At 42.1% G+C, this 22,912-nt stretch overlaps 3 protein-coding genes across 3 annotated transcripts; 2 read left to right on the forward strand and 1 right to left on the reverse strand.

Annotated features, from left to right (window-relative positions):
* Positions 1-199: 199 nt before the first annotated feature.
* On the reverse strand, positions 200-11,177 carry LOC139626734 (tetratricopeptide repeat protein 39C). The gene is made up of 14 exons (XM_071487213.1): positions 9,027-11,177; positions 8,284-8,332; positions 7,188-7,316; positions 6,573-6,687; positions 5,358-5,718; positions 4,028-4,196; positions 3,575-3,668; positions 3,369-3,476; positions 3,171-3,280; positions 2,950-3,073; positions 2,750-2,847; positions 2,551-2,655; positions 2,419-2,457; positions 200-2,322 (listed from the first exon to the last, which is right to left on the reverse strand). The coding sequence occupies exons 1-14, from the start codon at positions 9,170-9,172 to the stop codon at positions 2,233-2,235; spliced, it is 1,737 nt and encodes a 578-aa protein (XP_071343314.1). The 5' UTR covers positions 9,173-11,177; the 3' UTR covers positions 200-2,232.
* A 76-nt stretch (positions 11,178-11,253) lies between these two features.
* On the forward strand, positions 11,254-18,318 carry LOC139626736 (allantoinase, mitochondrial). Its single transcript, XM_071487214.1, has 11 exons — positions 11,254-11,400; positions 11,606-11,757; positions 12,357-12,471; positions 12,579-12,725; positions 12,824-12,869; positions 15,369-15,462; positions 15,578-15,764; positions 15,891-16,029; positions 17,561-17,733; positions 17,813-17,845; positions 17,933-18,318. The coding sequence occupies exons 1-11, from the start codon at positions 11,254-11,256 to the stop codon at positions 18,080-18,082; spliced, it is 1,383 nt and encodes a 460-aa protein (XP_071343315.1). The 3' UTR covers positions 18,083-18,318.
* A 732-nt stretch (positions 18,319-19,050) lies between these two features.
* Positions 19,051-22,894, forward strand: agxta (alanine--glyoxylate and serine--pyruvate aminotransferase a). Its single transcript, XM_071487215.1, has 11 exons — positions 19,051-19,418; positions 20,296-20,488; positions 20,571-20,635; positions 20,721-20,821; positions 20,912-20,982; positions 21,107-21,191; positions 21,280-21,378; positions 21,501-21,570; positions 22,261-22,356; positions 22,459-22,587; positions 22,694-22,894. Exons 1-11 carry the CDS (start codon positions 19,260-19,262, stop codon positions 22,799-22,801), a joined length of 1,176 nt encoding a protein of 391 aa, XP_071343316.1. The 5' UTR covers positions 19,051-19,259; the 3' UTR covers positions 22,802-22,894.
* The last annotated feature ends 18 nt before the right edge of the window (positions 22,895-22,912 follow it).

Consider the following 22,912-nt stretch of genomic DNA (forward strand, 5'->3'; position numbering starts at 1 on the left):
GCTTTGCTCTCAACTTGCAACGTTACCCCATGTCTGTGGAGCTTCTCTACTGTCTCCCAGTGTTTTCTCGGCATGTGAAGAACAGATTTGGTGCAGAAACATTATGGCAGGACAGAGGTAGAGGCATGAACGCAGTCACCACTGCCCAATTGACATAAAAAAAGTTCACCAAAATAGAAAATGAAAAAAATAACACATATTTGGCTGGATTAATGGAGAACAGTTTATTGTAGAGCTCAGTGGCACATTGGAACATCATCATCCTCACATGAAACCTCACGTTCAACAAAATCTCATGACAGACGGAAAAAAAATCTCTCAGTGACATAAGTATTTGGTACAGGTAGGTAGGTGACATCTTACTGACATTTCACCATTCACCACATCACTTGAACTGCATCGACCACTCGCTCCGTGGTCACCGCAACATTTACCACAATTTACATCCACCACAGCCACAGCGGGATGACTGGCTTTGCCTGTCCAGCTTAGCATGAGCAAATAAACCTATCCCTCCACCTTCTTGAACATGGGATGAAAAACACAGAATTAATTAAGATGTTCTCCTGTTGCTTATATTGCTCAGATGACCATAACTCGGAAGGCAATACCCTGCACAGAATAATTCATATGTACAGTGTAAAACTGTGTTGAGAAAAGTTGTTAAAATCACTTATCACAGAAATGTTTTCTTGTCCAGTTCAGGATCACACTTTTCAGCTAGCTTGATCACTGACACTGCAGTCTCACCTTTCTGGTCATTACAGGATCAAGATTAAAAACTAAAATATCATACTGTAAATGACACTTGTAAAAGTACAACTTCTGCTATGTAATAAATAAACTTTTCACTATTATGGACTAATTCAAAAGCTTGTATCACTAAAACACTATTAAAATAAGTCACTACTAATATATGATTATTAGGCTGACACTTAGCAGCACCGTTCAGTGGTAACATTACAGTACTTACTGGATGCACTGTACTATAACACCTTGATTTATTTGCACAGATGGACATACAGGTACATTTGACTTCAGTACAGTCTTAAAGCCACTGTTACCCTGCCATACCATGCATAGTGCACAGGTTCAGTGCCTGGTGTTTTCACATAAAAAACATCATTAGGGCACTGTGAAGTGTTGTGATTTCTCAATTACTATAAATGTGTCGTGTCCAACTACTTGAGTGTCACTAACCCACAGCAGCCTAGTTGTTGTGTGTGATTTCAGGTGACCAGTAACAAATTAGACTACAAGTTTGACATTTATAGTCATTGTGAATATAAGCGGCCCCTTTGTGATATGCTTCAATGTCCTTTTGCAATTTGAAAAGCAGATTTTGAAAATTTTATTAGAAGCACTATTTATGAAATCACTGCTGAAAATGTAACAACCCATGAAGTCCTTTATAAGAACATAAAAAATCAAATATTAAATTTGACTAATATTTCCCTTATCTTTTTTTCATATGTGCATTATTAATTGTATTTCATTATTTCTGTAAAATGTCATCTGCACATTTTTAAAGAATGTGGAAAACACTAGTATCTTTATCTTTTATTATGCTTGGTTAAGTTACTATTAAGGGACGTATGATTTCATTGAAAGGTTTCTTTTACGTGCTGAATTGCTCACTGAAAGGGGGAGGCATAACTGAAATCCTCCAAATACACAAGTTAATGAGGAAAATTGTTACTAGCTAGCTAATACATGTGGGTGCAGTAAACATTTAAAGGAACAGTTAGAGATTTGAGGAAATATACTTCTTTGTTGTCTTGTTCCAGGTCAAGTATAGATGCCAAATTCATCTTTGTGCATCCAGTCCAACCTATCCAGAGATAGACTAGGAAAGTGTTAGCCTATAAACAGGGAGCAAAGGGAAACAGTGAGCCATTGTCCCAATAGCAGGGTTCCTAGGTTTGCACAGTAACAAAACTAATATGACTAGCTTGTTGGTCAACAAGATGAGTCTTAGTTATACTGTGATACTATATATATACATCTCATAATGTTTAATTTGCTTACCCTCTGTCTCTGTCTGTACTGAATGCACAGAGATGAGGCCTGAGTGTGAGTAAGATAACAAACCAGCATATTTCTCCAAATACTTTAAGAATGAAAAACACAGGAGCCTGTTCATTAGGATGTCAAACTGTTAGTCTGAAAGGCTTAAAACTTGTGGTAAAAAGCCATTAGCATAGCTTGAGCCATTGTAGTTTCTTCCTGGAGTCACTGAGGCACTACTTCCTTCAACGAGGCCAGGGCTGAATGGATGCGGACATGAAGCCTGTTCTCAAAGTCATAGCCTGTAAAATCCTCCTAAAACATGACAGGTAGATAGATACTTGTAATATTCTGTATGTGGAAAAAATAAAACAAATGCTAATTAGGATGATTACTATGTGAATATTTTACCTTTGCTTGGAGTAGCAATGACCTTCCCTTTCCCACTGTCTGCAATGCAAAACAAACAAAGAGTGGATAAATTTGCTTCATAAATGAATTGCAAAAACAAGAACTACAAGTGCTATGTGCATTAAGTCTGACCTCTGGTTGTGCAAGGAGTATACATCCCAGTTCATAGACAGCATATGGTTGAACATATGAGTTGATCTGCCGTCCATACTCATCTCTCGCAGCCAACTGGAAAGACTGGAGCACAGACAAAAGGGATGCAAAGAGCAGGATGAGTAACATTACCAGTGTAGATTATCTGCATCATTCAGTACTCAGTGTAGACTCATACCTGAACAGCATCTCTCATATTTCCATGACATTTGTGAATGGAACCAAGAAGGAGATGTTTCAGGCCTCTGCATGAAGCTTCGTCTATACTCTGTAACACTGCCCAGACACAAGACGACAACATCACACAAATCAAATTCTTAGAAATCTGACTGCAGCTAACTTGGTTATGCTGGTATGAATCATGCAGGTTACACTCACCCTGATTCATTATCTGCAGTTTAGACGAGGAGCAGTTTGGAAGTGCTTTCCACAGATACAGCACTTCAATTACACCGAGGATACACAGCTCTCTGGTGGGTGACATCTTTCTCAATCTCTCAGCCTGCAGGTAGAAATCAGACAGAGAGGGACACACTTTTGTAGCACACTAGGCTTGTGAAAGAGAGAGAAAAAAGGGCAGAATCTGCAGTGAGACCCACCCTTTTGACAGCAAACTGCTCTATCTGGTTGTTTTTTCTCTTGAACAGCTTCTGCACATCTTTGAAAACTCCACTTGCTCCATCCAGGTCACCAGAAGCACCCTGACACACTGGAGAAAGATAAAAGAGACTACATGAAACTCAGAGTAGAAGCATCCCTACAGTGTGAGCATTTGTTAGAGTGTGTGTCAGGCTCACCTCCAGTTAAGTAGGCATAGTAGCACTGTGACCAGCGGGACTCATTCTTCAGCCTTTCGAACGACCTGTACGCGTCTTCAAAATTCATCTCTATCATGCTACACCAACCTGACACAATGACAAGCCGACAGAGTAAAATGAATCCATTGCTGCACTGCACCCCGTGTGTCAGTATGTCACAACTAACCTGATGAGAAAACACGTACCAATCTCATAGAGACACACATGCTGGATCTCTCTTTGGTCTGATGCAAGCTCTAATGCATCATGGAAACAGGCCAAAGCACTGTTGATATGGCACTGGGGACAGAGGAGAGAACACATACACCAACAGGTAGCAGTAATTATGTTAGACACACACACACTTCATGCAAATGTTGAATGAGAGTTAGATAAATAGATGGCTGATCAGATGCTGGTGAGTTAATGAACCGTCTCACATGCATATTAATTATATGTGCTTCAACAGAGGTTTGCTAAACTGGCTGGAAGATGCTTTTCAGATTCTTCTGGATCAAAATATTTGCCTCCTGTGTGTGTTTGCCAACCAATGTCTTAACTCAGCATTACAAGCACAAATAAACCATTACAGGTTGTAATCTGTCAAGTTCTGCTTAGTTCTCACTGATTATTACCTGTCCCGAGTCTGCGGTACATACCTCTAGCCTCTGAACCCGTCCTTTAAAGAACATGAAGAGTGATGAGTTGGGGTAGACCACCGACTTTCTCTGCAGAATCGTTTTGGCTTCCAGGAGCCCTGCATGTGTATCAGAGCCATCCAGAGCAAAGAAAGGCAGCACTACTGTGTGGTACCACAAGAGGGCCAACCTGAGCAACACAACAGACTCTTCTCAGAACGTGACATGAACCTGGACATGTGTGAAAGGTAAATATGCTGCAGATATGACAGAAAAAGTTGGTTTGCATACTACTGCTTAACCATTAACCTGCCACCAGCTCCACATCCACATCTTGCCTGATCAGGAAATTAAACCTTTATAACTAAGGTTTAACTTAAAAGTTCAACAGAAAACTTGTCATGGAATTTCAAATGTTCAAAATTTACTTTTTCATAAACACTTTGTGATTTTTTTGCCCATGTACTCTTAAAGTTTTAGCTTGTAAATTCTCAAAGCTACTGTACCGCTCCTAAATGGACCTTGTTGTGAAATTATTTTGCCAGCTGCTGTTTCCAAGATCAGGACTGAACCATGTTCTTCTGATGAAGATTATATGATATGATTAAAAGCTAAAGAATAACTACCAGTGCTCTGTCATCTTAATTACTCCAGTTTCAATTACTGTATAAATTTAGGGCAGAGGAGATTATATGTATAATATGCAACATATTTAATTATGAAGACAGGAGAGAGTTATCAGATATAATGCTCAGCAGAAGGCTCGAACTATCAGGGCCAGGAACAGAAACATGAATGGGATTGAATTTTTTTATTTATTTTTTATTTCTAGTTTTAGAAATGTTTTTTTTTTAGAAATGTTGTTCTTCAATAGATGTTATATATTTTGTATATAAAATAAACATTTTATGTATTTTGTGTGTCACAATCAAAAACCGCTGACAATCATTAAGTCTGCAAAAGACAGGACAGAAATTTAACGCTGCATTCATTGATTCTGGCCACTTAGGGGCAGTGCAACAAGATGTAAACACAACATTGACATATTGTCATTTTATAATCTAACTCCCTCTAACAACCCCTGACAAAAAACATATTTCCCTGCTAAATGCTCCACTGTGTTCACCAGCTAGTTTGTACCTTTGTCTGCTGGTGATGGACAGACCTGTGAAGTGTCAGGTCTTAAAACCAACAATTAGCCGAGATGATCAGATGATAATTATGTGATGGGCGACACCTTTCACATTGCATGTAGTTATTTGATCCATTGTTGATCTAAATATATTAACTAGAGCAGCTTTAAACTCTTATCTGTGTCTCTCTGAAATGATAATGAGCTGAGCCGACTCACGTAGCGAGTGGTGCCTTCATGTCCTTGCTCTCGCTCGCATACATAAGTGAGGACAGGCCCTGCAGCCGGTCGCCGGGGAAGCCCAGCAGGTTGATAATCTTGAGCAGGTGTGGTGGTACCATGGAGATGCACAGATGGAAGAGGCCGTAGCCAAAGCTGACAGAGCCCTTGAGCCGGTCCAGGGCCTCGGCCGTCACACCGTTCTCTACTGGTGCGTTGTGGTTGGCGTTGTCTGCAGAGAGGGAGTCCTGGTTGACAGAGGACCTCTGCTGACAGGCCTCCTGCAGCTGGCTGATGTCACTGTGGCACTTGTTGTACATTTTCCACGCCTTACGAAGAATCCAGCCTCCTTTGATATATGCTGTTATTGGAAACAATAAACAAGACACCTTTAACAAGATTTTGAACAAGACCATAATTTCTGATAATCAATGAAACAATGAATTATTATGTTAAGCAACAAATGATCATAGTCAGTCAAATTGCATGTTACATCTAACCAATAGATTAAACCCAAAGATATTCAATTTACAATATGACACAGAAAACAAGACAGATTAATATTTAATATGTTGGCTGTCACTTGTCAAATTAGTCATTGATTAATCAAGTAACTAGCACTCAGCACTGAACTGATCAGACAAACACCTGCACATCGCTGTACTCATCACCGGTTCAGTTCTACTGAACACTGTTGTATAATGTCTTCAGTGGCACTGAACAAAGAGAAAATAATCCTGAAAACACGTGTTCCAAACTCAGGATGTGGGATCTGAAAAACATGGGCATTTGCCAGACGGATCAAAAACATACTATTGATTGCATTATGGGAAAAGTAGGATCCTGCGTTTTTTGAAGCTGACGACAAAAAGTCAAAATATCTCAGTCCTCTGTGACTTTCATTTCTCTTTTTAATCTGTCTCTTGTAAATCAAACAACTTTTTGATAATTTCATTCTAAATCACTTGAGAGACCCTTTCATAAACAAATACATTTATATGAACACACCTGTCTGTACATAGCACTTGTGTGGTAATAATATTCAAAAGATTATGGGGATGCGGTGGAGTACTTATATGAAAATATAAGAAATTAGGTTATGCCTCATTAACATTTGCAGAAATTAAAATCATCTGCTCTACACTGTTTATTATAAAGTATGACTTTTCTATAATGTCTTATTTTTGAGCAACACGCAGACAGACATTTGATTACCAGAGAGTTCCTGTTTGACGAAGGAGAGCACGGCGAGGTACACCTGACAGTCGGCAACAATGATCTGTCTCTGAAGGCGGTCCACGACAACCACGCCTGACCTTTGGGAATCCATCTGCAACACACACACACACACACACACACACACAAATTCAATAAGCAGTATGCACACACACCTACAGCTTGTTTCCCCAGTGGCTGCTGCGTGTTCCTGTGGCTGTGACCACAGGAACAAGAGGTTTCCTCAGTGACCCGGAGCTGCTGGACATGATCCACACTCTTCACTCAGCTTGTTGATTGCATTTCACAGAAGTACTGATTGAATCTGTGAGTGGGTTTGGCATGATCTCACTGCTGCCTGCATCATTAGGCCTGATGCCAAGGACAAAAAACATTGTTGTCTGTACTGTAGCCTGTTCTGGCTGTGATATTAGGAGACATCAGCAGCAACTGAAACCTGTTTGTTCACGCGAGTGAAAAATCTAAATGTGTAACTTGATGCTATCAGTATCACTTTATTTCAGCAGTATAATCATCAGAGTTTAGTTACTGGTTTCTTCTGACAGCCCATATATAGCACTTTCTCACTTCTTTAATCCATAGCTTTGCACTCACACTCTTCTTTATCTTGTTTCTGATTGTCTCTATCACCCCAGCGCTGTCACTCTCACACAGTTTCTCAGTGGTCCTCAAGTCATCACAGGCAGTCTGCATCTTCTCCTCCTCAAATGTCATCATGGCATTCTGCAATGAAATACAGCAAAACATACTTCACTAATACAGTGAGGGGATTAAAAACACTGGATTGCATTATTATTATTCTGATATGAATCTGTCTTGTTTCATGGAGCAGATCTGTGTTTGAGCTGGCTTACAATCTTGTAATAAGGGTGAAAGAGTGTTATGTAAAACTCTTAGAAAGCAGGCAGGGACAAAGGGCTCCTTCTGCATGACAATGAATGGAGAAACACAGTGACATCTGTACAGCTGTGTGACCGGGGCTGCAGCTGGCAGACTCTGGAAATCTTTGCTGTGATGTTGCTCAAACCTTTAGAGATTACATTTGCACATAAATGAAGCAGGAATTACTGTATATAATGTATTTCAGAGATGGGCTTTGTGGTTTCACATTGGCTTGTATAATATTTGCTGTTCTGTATTTAACTGTCACTGCACATATGAAGGCCATGATGGTTAGACACCACCTCCCCCACTGCCTTCAGGGCCATTTAGCATCTGGGGACAGAGCATGACATCATCTCTAGCTTTATGGTGTGTGAGTGTCGGCACGAGGGGCAGCGTCAGGACGTGTGTGTGTGTGTGTGTGTGTGTGCTTGAGTGACCACCACACTGTGAAAACTCTCCCTCTCTCATCAGTGATGGATGCAGCGTTATAGTAATGTGCTCCCCTGCAAGAGCAATGCTGTTCTTGAGAGGAAGATGAATCCATTATGTTAATGGATGGAAAAGCAAAGGAGAGGATGCCAGTGGTGACAACAATGAAACCAGTTTGACATATTGTTTTATTTCAGGCCCTGATTCTGTGTGGTTTTCCTGTCGGGGAAAAATAAACTGTGACAGTATGGGCATGAATCTAACTCTGCTGCTGTATCAATTATGTTAATAGCTGTTTTGCTCTTTCTTAACACTAGCTGATATTTCCTCTGGCATTGTATTTGATCGTTCTATCACCAGCTGAGAGGAAACTCACCAGGAAACTGACGAAACTGGCCCCAAAGCTCATCAGTGGGCTCTGGGTCCTAGAGAGAGACAGCAGGACACCACAAAACAAAACAGATACAAACAACGCTGATTATTTTGTTGAAATACACAGTAGTTCTAGCACCACTCTTTCTCAGGAGAGCGAATCATATGCAGAACTAAAAGGAGCTGCAGATAACTTTTCCTGCTGGCGCAAACAGAGCCTGCTCTGGAGCAGGTGCAACCACAGTTCCCCCTGAACAAGACATGCAACAGAGTTATCCCCGGTCCAAAACAGGCTTAGACAAAGACAAAATAATGTAGTGGCTAATCCTCATCCTGGTCACCTGGTAAAGCCTGGGGGTGCCATGACCTGTTTATGTGATGAAAAGGTCACCTCTCTGTTAGAGGTGGTCTGTGTCAGTGGGAAGCTTCGGGGAATCTGAGGTCAATCGGACAGCTGGGGGCCTACAGACCCTCACTCACTCATAAGCAGGCTCTAAGACATATAAATCCTCCCAAAGCAGTCAAAGCGACCATTTATTTGAATTACACTGTCATATATGTGAAGCCCCAGGCTCAGTCACTCTGTAAAGTGGTACGGTACATGCTGTACTCTGAATTTCTCTTAAATGTTTCAGCCACTTGTAACATTTTTCTTGGAGATGCCTTGTCCTGTTGCAGATATTGCAGGTTCAGGCTTGCAGCATGCTGTAACAGGTTATTATAGTGTGATAGCAAAGGCAGGATTACCTGTATCTCCTGAAAAGCTCGTCGCTTTCTTTGAATCCGTTGTTGAGCAGCATGTTAATTCCTTGCAGGGCCATCTCAGCATCATCTATGTGCTCTGCCTTCTCCTCTACCTGCTGCTGCTGCTGGGACTGCTCGGGACCCGCCATTGTTTATACTACAGCACAGAGGCTGCTGACTTGAACCAGTGCGATGGAGAACAAAATATAATCTAGATTCTTCTCGAAAACAAACCCGCATTGGTTTATTTCCGCTGATAGAGGAGACGGATTTAAAGGGAGACGCGCCTCTGGTCGGCTTAAAAAAAATAAAAATAAAAATAAAAATAAAAAACGCTGTGCAGCTTCTGCAGGCTCCAGACGTCTGTGCACCTCAGGGATAGGCCACTGATGCCCAGACCGGCTCAATTACATTACGCTCACTGACTCACAGTTAGCTTTGTACTGGCCGACAGCAGACGTCTTTCCGCGCAGTTACAAGCTAAATCACCGTGGTTCGTTAGGAAATCGGCCGCTTCTCCTCCCGCGACTCTCAGCAGCATCCGACGCGTTACATAACGAGCTCCAGGCTGCTGAGCTGCTCCGACAGCCGCACGTAACGCACTCGTCAAACGGCCTGGCGTCATAACGCAAAGCGCATCGCCGGGAGGATGGAGGGATGAGGCCCGCTGAGGCGAAGCTGCATCCTGCCAGCCCCCAGACCCAGCCCCCCCCCCCCCCCCTACCGTCAGCCAGTAGGCGCACAGACTGAGCAGCCTGCAGACGCAGACAGGTGAGGGGGGGAGGAGATGGAGCTGGTCGCGCCTCCAGTTTATTTTATTCATTTTTTAGGATTATGATCTGTATGTTTACATTTTATTACCTTATGCAGAAGAAACAGCTCAAATAAAAGTGTATTAAAAAGTGTGAATTGTGTTTGTCGGTGTGGATCTGTCTCGTTTACTTCTGATTCTCATGAAACACACTGCTTCTCATCCACATTTCAGAGGGCAGGCGCACAGTTTTTCAAGTCTGTCTTAAAACAGTAGTCACCTGGCCACAGACATGGGCCTGCACTGAGCTGAACATCACCTCTGTTCAACATGGTTTATAAGAGATATGGAGACAAGGTATAGACACCTGATCTAGATATGAAAAGATGTGGACCTATGTGTTAATAGGTCTGTTAGAGTTTACAGTTTACAGAGGATGAGTAACACCAAAAGAGGAATTAATATCTACACCCTCAAGCAGGTAAATTACACAACCTTTGCATGAGAACACATATAGACACAGGTCAAACGAAATTCTTATTTTTGCCCTGATCATACAAGCTCCACATATTCGGTTTGATTAATACATTATCTCTATCCAAGCCACAGGGATCCTATCAACATGATTGTACAAGGCTTGTACAACTTTAGCACATATCTAAGGGGGGTACCCTCAGGGTATCTTCAGGATGGTACACAGGACAATATTTGAATATTTTATATTTCCCTTATCCTCGACAATGCTTGAAATAGCACTCCAACCTTTTTGATTAAGGGTCCACATGTGACTTTTATATGAGATCAGCAGTTTAGGATACACAGTAGGTTAAGTTATGAATATGCCAAATCCAATGAATTGTGCTTAAGATGACAGATCAGACAGAACTTGATATGAGAAATATTTTTGCTTGTTATCACTACATTGAACCTGAACACAAAAGGTGAAACTGACAGATCAGAAGCATTGATTCAGGTACTGATAGGTCAAACAGCTGCAGTGAGTACAGGTTTAGTGCTGTATTGTCAGAGAATTAATGCACATCTCTCCATTTACTTTGAATTCTGTTCATCAGACTTACAAACTCTGGGAACATCTTGCTCCTGCACTGAGAAAGGTCCCACATCATTTACACTGGAAGCAGCTGTGTCTCTTGAGCAAGTATGGAGAGAAATAATTACACCAAGCAAAGACTGATACCGTGAATATATGGGCATGGTAGTATAGATTTAAGACATATGTGAAAAATGAGAATGAGCAGTAGTTACATGTGAAGTATCACCTAAAATGCTGTGCATGATTTCATCTGAAATTTAGCAGGTCACACAGAAGAGAAAAGTCAACAAATGCTTATACTTTGAACCGTTCAGAAGGGGGTGGTGCCTCAGCACTAGGCCACTGAACTGCCAAGAGTGCATCTGAAGTGCAGAGGCAGAGTGAGGAGAGTCTATTGTATTCATTAACACCCAATAAAAACAGACATGGAAGTGGGGTCAGTGGTTAGTGCTGTGAGGAGTAAGAGGGTGCTGACTGGAAACGAAGTCCGACCTGCTGTTGTCGTAATAAAGGATGGGAAAATCCATCAAATACTCTCAGACAGTAACTTTTCTGGGGATGTTGGCTGTGAGGTAAGCTGGCTCGGACTGACCTCGTCTCTGTATACTCCCCCTTCTGGAATTAAAAAGGATGTATAGTGAGAAACTATGAAATAGATATTTAACTGTTAAGGTTATAAGGGCAAATGCATTGATTTAACACTCTTCATATTCTGTTTGCACACAAATGCTTGATTGATCACGTTATTCAGAGAGATCAACCCACCTGTGATTGCAGGTGTTGGATGTGGGCGACAGCGTGGTGATGCCAGGCATTGTAGATTGCCATGTTCATGTGAATGAACCAGGACGAACCTCCTGGGAGGGTTTCTGGACCGCCACCAGGGCTGCAGCAGCTGGAGGGGTGACAACAATTGTAGACATGCCACTGTAAGTTGGAGACTTAATATATTTCTTTACTTTATGTACAGAGATTATTTCTATGTCATAAGTAACCAGAATATGCTCAGGAGTTAGCAGTTAGCACTTTGAATGCATATTATAGTATATAGTATATTAGCATATCATATTATTAGTGTATTATTTTATTATTAAATGTATTTATTCATTATTATTAATTATATTTATAAAAGTACTTAATGAAAAAAACTGGTTTCATTAAGCTGAAGTGTGTCTGCTGCCACTCTTGTCACTGTTTTTAGCTGTTAGCCACAATGTCTCTGCTAAGATAGCATGCTACATTAAAGTTTGAGGCTGAATTTTGTTTTATTATAAATACATTTTGATAATTCTCAATAAACAAACTACTGGAGAATTTCTCCTAAAAGGCAACAGTATTTTTTCAGCTGTAAATCCATGAAAATCCTGAAGTCCTAATTCCCAGAAGCATCTTAAATCTAAGATGATCTGAGCTCATGGACTTACATTACAACTAAAGATGCTTTTGGCAAAAGACAATAACATTTTGGAAACATTGGATTTTAAGCTGCCACCAATGATTTTTTTCTTTTTTGTTTTGTTTCCCACAGAAACAGCATCCCTCCAACCACCACACTGGGTCATTTTCATGAGAAGCTGCGGGAAGCGACAGGGAAGTGTTTTGTGGACACGGCTTTCTGGGGAGGTGTCATTCCTGGCAACCAGGTAGGTGGGCTAATGGAAGAACAGCTTGGACAAAATGAACACATTTTCAGCCAGACTGTGCTGAATTAGGAGCAAAGCAAAGACAAACAGCAGATGTCTCTTTATAGTTAGAGCTGCGCCCCATGATCCACGCCGGAGTGGCTGGCTTCAAATGTTTCCTCATCCATAGTGGGGTGGAGGAGTTTCCCCATGTGTCTGGCTGTGATCTACACGCAGCTATGAAGCAGCTGCAAGGCACAGGAAGTGTCCTGCTGGTAACTCATCAACATCAGTATCCATAACATGTACCACACCTTGCGATTGTTAAATCCACATCGAGTAACTGAAATATCTTTTGCTTTGTCTCCTCCAGTTTCATGCAGAGTTAGATGTTCAGCAGACAGCAGAGGAGACTGGGGGTAAGAATAACTCCACATTGTAAAATAGATCATCTATCTCTGGTATTATTATAGTCTCATATAAGAATATGTTGCTTTCAGAGCAGCAGCTTGTTAACAGGCAAAGCAGGCAACTGCTCAGGACCCAAGGCTGTTAGGGGGCCCCCCAAGAGCTGACAAACTTTACTCAGCAGCAATGTCTCAAAAAGACTTAAGAAATACTCTGTTATCTAAAGTTTTCATTTCATCCAAATCACAAAAACATGTTTTAACCTCACCCTTTTAGACTCCATTCAGTTTTCATTATTTCTTTGTTCAGTTCACACTATATTTTAATATGGTAAAAAATGGTCAAAAATGATTGCTAATAAAAACTGGTGGTAGTTTTTGTTGTTGGCAGTGGCAGTGATAATAAACAATCTGCAGGGATAGATGGAGGTAAATTAGTTTTTTGTGATTTGGGTGAACTGACCCTTTACTAAAACTACAAATTGTTAAGTCCAGAAAATGTAATCACTTAACTTTTAAGGCCAGTAAAAGAGGTCCTTGAGGGGGTTCCTGGGGGTCCCCTGCAAATAATATTGCCATGCCATTGCCATACCAACCCCCGCGAGTCCAGCCACCACCTCCAGACCACCAGCTTCTCCTCCCCCACTTTAGCAGGGGCCCTGGCACCTCCACAACTAGCCACATCAGAACCCCCCTCCTCCTCCCCTACCAAAGGAACGTCTCTCTCTATCCTGGAGAGAGATGTCAACAGGCTTTTTAAGAAGCAGAACCCCCCCAAAGCAGCCGGTCCTGACTCTGTCTCTCCATCATCCCTGAAGCACTGTGCTGATCAGCTGTCTCCGGTGTTCACAGACATCTTCAACACCTCACTGGAGACCTGCCACGTGCCAGCCTGCTTCAAATCCTCCACCATCATCCCTGTCCCCAAAAAACCAAGGCCCACAGGACTAAATGACTATAGACCCATTGCCCTGACCTCTGTGGTCATGAAATCATTTGAGCGCCTTGTCCTGTCCCATCTCAAATCCATCACTGACCCACTCCTGGACCCCCTGCAGTTCGCCTACAGAGCCAACAGGTCTGTAGACGACGCCGTCAACATGGCTCTCCACTTCATCCTCCAGCACCTGGACTCCTCAGGGACCTATGCCAGGATCCTGTTTGTGGACTTCAGCTCTGCCTTCAACACCATCATCCCGGCTCTGCTGCAGGACAAGCTCTCCCAGCTGAGCGTGCCTGACTCCACCTGCAGGTGGATCACCGACTTCCTGTCTCACAGGAGGCAGCACGTGAAGCTAGGAAAGCATGTCTCTGACTCCCAGACCATCAGCACTGGATCCCCACAAGGCTGCGTTCTTTCTCCTCTGCTCTTCTCCCTGTACACCAACACCTGCACCTCCAGCCATCAGTCTGTCAAGCTCCTGAAGTTTGCAGACGACACCACTCTCATTGGACTCATCTCTGATGGCGATGAGTCTGCCTACAGGTGGGAGACTGACCGTCTGGTGACCTGGTGCAGGCAGAACAACCTAGAGCTTAATGCTCTGAAGGCAGTGGAGATGATAGTGGACTTCAGGAAGAACCCAGCCCCACCCACCCCCATCACCCTGTGCGACTCCCCCGTGGCCACCGTGGAGCATTTCCGCTTCTTGGGAACCACCATTACACAGGACATTAAGTGGGAGCTGAACATCAGCTCAGCAGAGGATATACTTCTTGAGGCAGCTGAAGAAGTTCAACCTGCCAAGGACTATGATGGTGAACTTCTACACCTCCATCATTGAGTCCATCCTCACCTCCTCCATCACCATCTGGTACGCTGCTGCCACGGAGAAGGACAATAACAGACTGCAGCGTATCATCCACTCTGCTGAGAAAGTGATTGGCTGCAATCTTCCATCCCTCCAGGACCTGTACGCCTCAAGGACTCTGAGGCGTGCAGGGAAGATTGTAGCTGACTCCTCCCACCCTGGACACAAACTCTTTGTGACACTCCCCTCTGGCAGGAGGCTGCGGTCCGTCAGGAACAAAACCTCTCGCCACAAAAACAGCTTCTTCCCGTCTGCTATCAGCCTCATCAACAAGGCTAGAGAGCCCCACTGTCACTGATCCCCCCGATCCCCAATTGCACCAATCACCAGCACAAATTCCTTGTATGTGGAAACATACTTGGCAATAAAACCGATTCTGATTCTGATATAATTTTCACTATAACTGCATCCACAAGTAATATTATGACAGGATGTATGACTATTTTGGTCATGAGTTTCAAACACTTTCTCGAATAAAACATCTAAAAACACAAATTTTATCAGATGGGGGTCCGTGCTCTAATTTGTGTTAGTTTAAGAGAGTACCCAAAATCAAGGTTCAAAAGACCACAGTACTGACATTATACTGCCCTGCTCTGGTTGGTATAAACTCATGAAATACTGCGTCAGGGGTAAATTATTTAAAGCATTTGTTTTCAGAAACAAATACTGATATGTTCCAAACCCTTCTCCATGTTAGACCCCTCTCAGTACTCCACCTTTCTGCAGTCCAGGCCAGATGTCATGGAAATAGAGGCTATTCGCACTGTCACAGACCTCTGTCTGCAGTACCAGTAAGAACCTCAGCATGCTAACAAATATCCATAATATCGGAGCAGATTATTCTGGATAGGATTTGTTTGTGTCTGTGGCACCGATGCCACAGTCATCTACTTCTCTCTGCTCCAGGGTGCGGTGCCATATAGTTCACTTGTCTTCTGCTAAACCACTCAAACTGATCCAGAAGGCGCGGCAGGCCGGAGCACCCTTGACGGTGGAGACAACCCACCACTACCTCAGCCTGTGTGCTGAGAACATACCTGCAGGGGCCACACAGTTCAAGTGCTGTCCCCCCATCAGAGGATCTAATAACCAGGTAAATGGAACAGGATGCAGAGCAGATGATAATCTGACCACCTTCAGTTTGAGCCTCAACAAAACTGGTCTGCACTTGCGTCATTATTCTTCGATTACTTGCAGACAATTGATTGTGCCCCTTCAGGAGCAGTTATGGTCAGCACTGAAAGCTGACCAGATCGACATGGTGGTGTCTGATCACTCTCCCTGCACCCCTGATCTGAAGAAACTGGATAGTGGAGACTTCGCTCAGGCCTGGGGAGGAATTTCTTCGCTACAATTTGGTAACTAGAGACTATATATTTAATGTTTTAATGTTCAGCTCAAGGTCCCAGTGTGCAGAATAAAAACTATGGTTGACAGAGTTGTTACCACATGCATTCAGCATCAAATAGCAGACAAAGCTAACAACAACAGCTAACAGCAAAAAGACTTTATCCTCAGAATTCAGTGCAGACCACAAAACAGTGAATATTAGCCAGAGACATGAACTTAATGTTGGTTCTCATCACGTCCATCATTATTAGTCAGTCAGAGTTATGTTTGCAGCTTTTTCTGCTGCCACTAAGCACATTCAGCTAATTAAAAACCTGGTTTGACAGATGATTGGAAAATTGTTATGCAATAATAAAAAAAAAAATTGTTATGCAATGGAAAAAATGTATCTGCAGGGCACAAACACACGCATGCGCGCGCGCACACACACACACACACACACACACACACACACACACACAGTGTGAATGCAGCATAGACACAGATGCAGCCAATAAAATGAACGATGCCTGTTAATTGGCAGAACTAAATCATCTTATCCACCAACAACACACTATACATACAATAGTCATCTGTACTATATCTATTGACAACTGTCTGGGCTTGTTCATTAGCTTACCTAAATCAAATTTAGCCTTTATTCATTTATGATTTGCCACTAAGCTTCACGCTGACAGCACTGTAAAAAAAAATGTCTGTTGTTAAAGCTGCAAATGCAAATCAGAGTGCACACTTTTTTTTTTATTCCTCATGATTTCTTTTAAACTTTAATTAACCTAACCTCGGCAGTATTTGTTTTTGTTGTGTCAAAGGTCATTGGCTCCTCAGGGTCCCATGTCCCATGAAGTGGTGATCAGTGCCTGATTCAATTCATTGTGTGATTCACTGTACTGGGGAGTGATCATTAATGATGTGAGGTGACAGTGAGACACTGTACTGCTTACCACAGAGGTTTTGTCTGAGAATTTACATCATGAGGACATCATCACTGTAAAGTCTCCACGGCTGCTGTCACAGAGCCACGACAGCTTTCACATTATTCACTGTCTGTGGAGCGGATCCAGGATTTGTCTCTCTGTGACAAATCCTCTCTGCTGCTCAGCTGGAGGAGACACTGGCTAAAATTCACAAAATAAGGCTCCGTGCAATATTACAGGAATAATATATGCTAGTTTTTAGGGTGGATTAGCTGTTACCTCCTTCCCTCCTCCCACTTTAATCCTTTTTGACAGTCGCCCACACTGGGCAAAGTTCACTGCAGGTAAACACGAGCTGTGTGCCAGTTTAGAGACAGGACAGGACAATCATTTACTGTTGTGACACACAAAGAGAGAACGAGTGGTCGCAGACTGACATGACTTTAACACAGTGTTTTAATACTTCACATCATAGAATAATGACACTCTCTGACGTGATTAAAGCCATATGAAAGGATTAATGGATGCAGGAGTGCATGAAACTGCATAAAGCACTTCATATTTGACTGGTGTCAACTCAGTCTCCGTAGGATTTTTTATGACTCTCACCATTTATTACCAGGCTTGCCTCTGTTCTGGAGTTCAGCCAGTAAGAGAGGCTTTCAGCTGTCTGATGTGGTGAGGCTTCTCAGCCAGAAAACGGCCCAGCTGTGCAGTCTCGACAACCAGAAGGGCAGCCTCTGTCCCGGCTATGATGCAGACCTGGTCATATGGGACCCAGAGAGAGAGTTTGAGGTCAGTGTCAGGAGTCCATAACATTTACAATCACCAAACCCTGAATCAGCTGAGTCTCATCTGCTGCTTTACTTCACAGATTCAAGAAGCAGGCATACATCATAAGAACAAGGTCGGTGAAATCACCAGGACACGTTTCATAAATAAATGGTGTGATGGATCGAGCACAGATTTTGACTGTATGATTGTGTTTGTGCAGGTGACTCCTTACCTTGGCTTCACGCTGCAAGGAGTGGTGTGTGCCACCATCCTCAGGGGACGGCTGGTCTACAAAGAAGGTGTCTTCAGTGCCGAGCCTCTGGGGAAACATCTCCTCATCCCTCAGAGGAAAAATCAAGCCCAGCTCTGAAGCATTATAAAATTATATCTATCATTTCATTGTATTTCATCACCCAAAAGTTTTTAAATGACTGTTCTCTTTGTAATCGAGCTGGAAACACCTGCTGGTTTAACAGATTAAGATATTTTTTAAACAAAGCTACTGAAGCATCAGTAAATGCAAAGAAAGACAATATGGACAATATGAGCTGAGTGTTATCGTGGTAGATGTGATGGAAACGAAATAAACACACTGAGTGAATTTTATATTTGTGTTATTTACACAACTGTGTCCCCAGTATGTGTCTATAAGACCCAGAATACTGCATTTACATTTTCAGACAATACGACAAAGAGCAAAACAATTAAACAAAACAAACACAACCAGATTTTCAGATTCTCCTCAAAGACTGAACACTGTGATTTACAGCATGGGTGGTTTACTGTGTTAATCTGGTCCTGGGCGTGGATGTTTTGGGCATGTGGATCAAACTCAGTGCAGCATATTAGAACGACTGAACCTTGAGGGAAAAAAAACAAAAAACATTCTTCCCTCCATTCACCCCGTTTCTTCTGCCTTGACTCGCTTCTTACTCTGAAGGTCACAATTCTGACAATAAGGCACTGGTTAGTGTGACTGATGCACAAAAACATTAGATTACAATTTACATAAACTAAAACTATATAACATGGTACAGCATCATAATATTGTTCATATCCTGAAATGATTTCACTTTACTTTTACTGGGCTTTTCCAAATTTAAAAACAGTGTTTGAATTGTATACACTGTCAAATATTAAAGTGAAATCCACTGTGTGAATATAACAAAGTCAAACTCGTCAGAGGCTACAGTGAATGGACTTAAAATGTAGGCTGGAGATCACATTTACACTTATATGTTCAGCCAGGAACAGCCTGTTATTGGGACAAGAGCAGTGCAGTGTGATAGTTAAGCCTGGAGAGCCTTTAGTCAATTATTAACATGAACATGTTGACTTCCTTATCTGTGAAAATGTGAGAACATCAAGCTACCTGAGCTCAGAAAGCAGATTGTTGACAAAAGAAGAAAGAGATAAAGCAGAAAATGTTGTGACAGGCTCCTGACCGGAGGACCTCACTGGTCAGACAGAGGGGTGTGCTCAGCTGAGGTTTTACTTGATTTCATTGCTCTTTGTGGTTTTACTGTGCTCGTCACACTGTTGGAAACATGGCGTCCCTCTCTGTACCTCCACCAAAATGCCTGCAGAAACCGCTGGCGGTTCCTCATCGTCGCATGTTTGGACCAGGACCTTCCAACGTTCCTCCTCGCATCTTGGATGCAGGAGCCAGTCCTGTCATTGGACACATGCACCCAGAGATATTTGAGGTAACTCAGTGAGTTTAATACAAATGATGCAGATTTTCCAGGAAGAGACCGACATAATCACTGTGTTTAGTTGACATTTTACATTTTGCATCTGCCTGTCACAAAGATGTCTCTGTGGTGCACAGAAAAGCCATTACTCCACCTCAGAGACAGGCAGCCGTCACATCCTGCCTCACGCCCTGAGTTAGTTGTAACATTCAGTAAAGTGTGACATCTATGGGAAATTACCACTGATGGAAAATAACTAGTTACTCAAGTGTTGTACTAATTTAATGCCACTGTACTTTAGCGTCTGTTTCATGCTTTGCTTCTACTCTACTAGATTTTAAACCCAAAATACATGATTGGCTCATAAAATATGATGCATTTTACAAATTTAATTACCCAACATATGTTATAAAGGAGTAAAAATGGCCTCCACCTTAACCAGCTAATGCTAATGGAATAATAATCCAATGATAATCCTGCATAATAATATTACACTCTTTGGCTGATGCCACATGAGAAAGAGTGGGAGAGCATACTTGAAAGTAGGCCAGATCCTAAAATGTGTTTTTTCATTATTGGTTCATTTGCCAGTTATTGTCTTTAACTGTTTGGGCCTATAAAATGTCACACGTATTAAATGTACTGTTTTCTTCTGAGTAACTCAATGGTATTAGAGTTATTTTCATTTCTTTTTTCTTAAAAGTGACTTAATCAGTAATCAGAATTGATGCAGATTAATTTTCTGATCATGTGATTTGTGGCTTGATTGTACAGATTTAAAGGGTTGCATCTAACAACACTCAGCCTAGTGAAGATAAGTACAGTGAAGATAATATATTTCTATTTCAACTGCCTTCTCTCACTAAAACATTTTCATTTTACATTACAGATAATGAGTGACATCAAAAGCGGAATCCAGTACATGTTTCAGACCCACAACGCTATGACTCTAGCTGTGAGCGGCACCGGCCACACTGCCATGGAGTGTGCCATCTTCAACACAGTGGAGCCGGGGGACAGTGTGCTGACTGCAGTGAACGGCATATGGGGAGAGCGCGCAGCAGAAATGGCAGAGAGGATAGGTACTTTAAGATCTGTATCAAATGATGGAAAAACAGTCCTGAGAGAAATCCTGACAGAATATCGTGTGTGTCAATCCAACAGGGGCCAGAGTAAATACCATTGTGGCGCCTCCTGGAGGCTTCTTCAGTAACGCAGAGATTGAGCAGGTACTGTGTCTTCACACTCCAGTTATCAGTTAGTGACTCCTGTCAAAGCTGCAGTCTGAGTGAACATACTGTCACCTCATCATAGGCCTTATCAAAGCACAGGCCAGTCCTGTTCTTCCTTGCACATGGAGAATCTTCTACAGGAGTCTTGCATCCTTTAGATGGCATCGGACAGCTGTGTCATAAGTAAGTCACAACACTCCCACGTCTAAATCACCACATCTGTAACAAAAGATAAGCAGATTATAGCAGATGTGCTATGATTTGTGCCTGCAGGTATAACTGCCTGTTTCTTGTAGACTCTGTGGCTTCAATGGGAGGAGTCCCCCTGTACATGGACCAACAAGGTTTAGTCTTAAATCCTGCCAAATGCAGGCAATGAAAACATTGATCATGTCTGTACTGTGCTTCATTATCTGTTTTGATGACACCAAAAATAGATTTTGTTTATGTGAATGTCTGTATTGACAGGGATAGACATCCTATACACAGGCTCTCAAAAGGTTCTGAATGCCCCGCCGGGTACAGCACCCATCTCCTTCAATGAGAGAGCATGGTGAGAACTGTGTATACCTAACATGCATGCAAGTAATAGATTAAGATTAAATTGTAAAGTCTCTCTAAAAGGCTGAATTTGTCCACAGCCAAAAAATATTCAACCGGAGGACAAAGCCCGTGTCATTCTTCTTGGATTTGAGTTGGCTTGCAAACTACTGGGGATGTGACGGCAAGACTTCAAGAGTGTAAGATGTTGTTGTTTCCTGCAGACAGGAAGTGGTCACATTTCGAACACTGGTTTCATTTTTTTAGCCACATTGGCACAATTTCATAATATTGCTCTGTCCTCTTCATTTCCTCTCTGTAGATATCACCACACAGGTCCGGTCACTGCTTTTTACTCTCTGAGGGAGAGCCTGGCTGTCCTTGTTGAAGAGGTGCAACATGCGTGAATTATTTTGATTTAGTCTTGAGCTGCAACTGTTGTGTACAGACAGCTGCTGGGCAGGTACAACGGTGACAGAAAATATACCATTCCACCTCTGTGCCAACAACACTTTTGACAGAACAAGATAAAAACATTAATTAACCGTTAACAAGTGTTTGACACCTATATAAACAAAATTAATTTTACATATTGTTTTGAGGCATGCTAGTGGCCAGGCTGCAGGGATGTCACTGTCAGTCTGTTGGTTGGTCGGTCAACCACTTTTGTCCAGACACAAATATTATAAATATATAAACAATTATTGAATTAACTGAAATTCATATTCTCCAGAAGATGGATCCTACTGACTCTGGTGAGCATCATGTCAAAATGTCAATTTGTCCATTGCTCTGGTTTATAACCAGATACTGCAAAAGTATTTACATTCCCATCAGCTTTCGATGCACTTGTGTTTAGCACTGATAAGCTAATGTCAACATGCTAACATGCCCTTATACCTCCTAATTATCAATATGTTAGCATTGTCACTGTGAGCATGTTAGCATAGCATTTGGCACAGCCTCACAGAAAGGTATATTGAAAATTAACATGAAAAAAATGGAAATATGGGTTATTCTGTGAATGGTCAGCTATTCTATAATGTTTTCTTTGTTTTTGTGACATGTTTTGTTCATCTAAGGGCCTGGAGCAGTCATGGGAAAGACATCAGAAAGTGGCAGAATATTTCCACGCTGGTCTAGAACGCATGGGTCTCAAACTTTTTGTCAAAGAAAAAGTGAGTTCATTCCTTCATGTAGTTGTTATAACAAGAAAAAAAATGATCATAAAGTAACAAATGGGGGGAATGTACCAAGTCTGACTTAAATGGTTGCTACAGAAAGCAAGACTGCCTACGGTGACCACCATTGTTGCTCCTCATGGATATGACTGGAAAGAGATCACAACCTACATCATGAAAACACACAACTTAGAAATTTCTGGAGGGCTTGGACCATCAGTTGGCTTGGTAAAAGATTATGTGTCCAGACACTCAATTCTTCTCTGGTTGTGTTTGCCCACCAGGAAGTTAGTCCCATGGAGCCTAAATAACCGGTTGCTTTTGGTCTTTTCAGGTGTTGCGTGTGGGATTGATGGGATGTAACAGCAGCAGGGCCAATGTTGACATGGTGCTGGCGGCACTGAAAGATGCTCTGAAACACTGCCACAAGAGCAAAGTGTGACATGTTGCTGATGGATGGTGCAGTGATAATCCTGAACCAGCACTATTGTTATAAACAAGAGATTATAAGTAAGAAATAAATGATTATTCTCTGTGTTGTGCAGCTCATTCA

This window comes from Trachinotus anak, unplaced genomic scaffold (assembly GCF_046630095.1).
Source record: "Trachinotus anak isolate AG129_WGS33_773 ecotype Australia unplaced genomic scaffold, CSIRO_AGI_Tana_v1 ptg000010l, whole genome shotgun sequence".
Lineage (NCBI taxonomy): Eukaryota > Metazoa > Chordata > Actinopteri > Carangiformes > Carangidae > Trachinotus > Trachinotus anak.

What these genes read in the sequence shown, in the direction of transcription:
- LOC139626734 (XM_071487213.1), bottom strand. Translation starts at nt 9,172, where the DNA reads ATGGCGGGTCCCGAGCAGTCCCAGCAGCAGCAGCAGGTAGAGGAGAAG. An exon ending in GAAACAAGATAAAGAAGAGT is followed by an intron (nt 6,688 to 7,187) that starts GTGAGTGCAAAG and finishes TGTGTGTTGCAG; the next exon opens with ATGGATTCCCAAAGGTCAGG. An exon ending in TGTGTGTCTCTATGAGATTG is followed by an intron (nt 3,477 to 3,574) that starts GTACGTGTTTTC and finishes TCATTGTGTCAG; the next exon opens with GTTGGTGTAGCATGATAGAG.
- LOC139626736 (XM_071487214.1), top strand. Translation starts at nt 11,254, where the DNA reads ATGGAAGTGGGGTCAGTGGTTAGTGCTGTGAGGAGTAAGAGGGTGCTG. An exon ending in CTGGGGATGTTGGCTGTGAG is followed by an intron (nt 11,401 to 11,605) that starts GTAAGCTGGCTC and finishes CTGTGATTGCAG; the next exon opens with GTGTTGGATGTGGGCGACAG. An exon ending in GACAGCAGAGGAGACTGGGG is followed by an intron (nt 12,870 to 15,368) that starts GTAAGAATAACT and finishes TCTCCATGTTAG; the next exon opens with ACCCCTCTCAGTACTCCACC.
- agxta (XM_071487215.1), top strand. Translation starts at nt 19,260, where the DNA reads ATGGCGTCCCTCTCTGTACCTCCACCAAAATGCCTGCAGAAACCGCTG. An exon ending in ATCGGACAGCTGTGTCATAA is followed by an intron (nt 20,822 to 20,911) that starts GTAAGTCACAAC and finishes TTGTGCCTGCAG; the next exon opens with GTATAACTGCCTGTTTCTTG. An exon ending in AACTTTTTGTCAAAGAAAAA is followed by an intron (nt 22,357 to 22,458) that starts GTGAGTTCATTC and finishes TGGTTGCTACAG; the next exon opens with AAAGCAAGACTGCCTACGGT.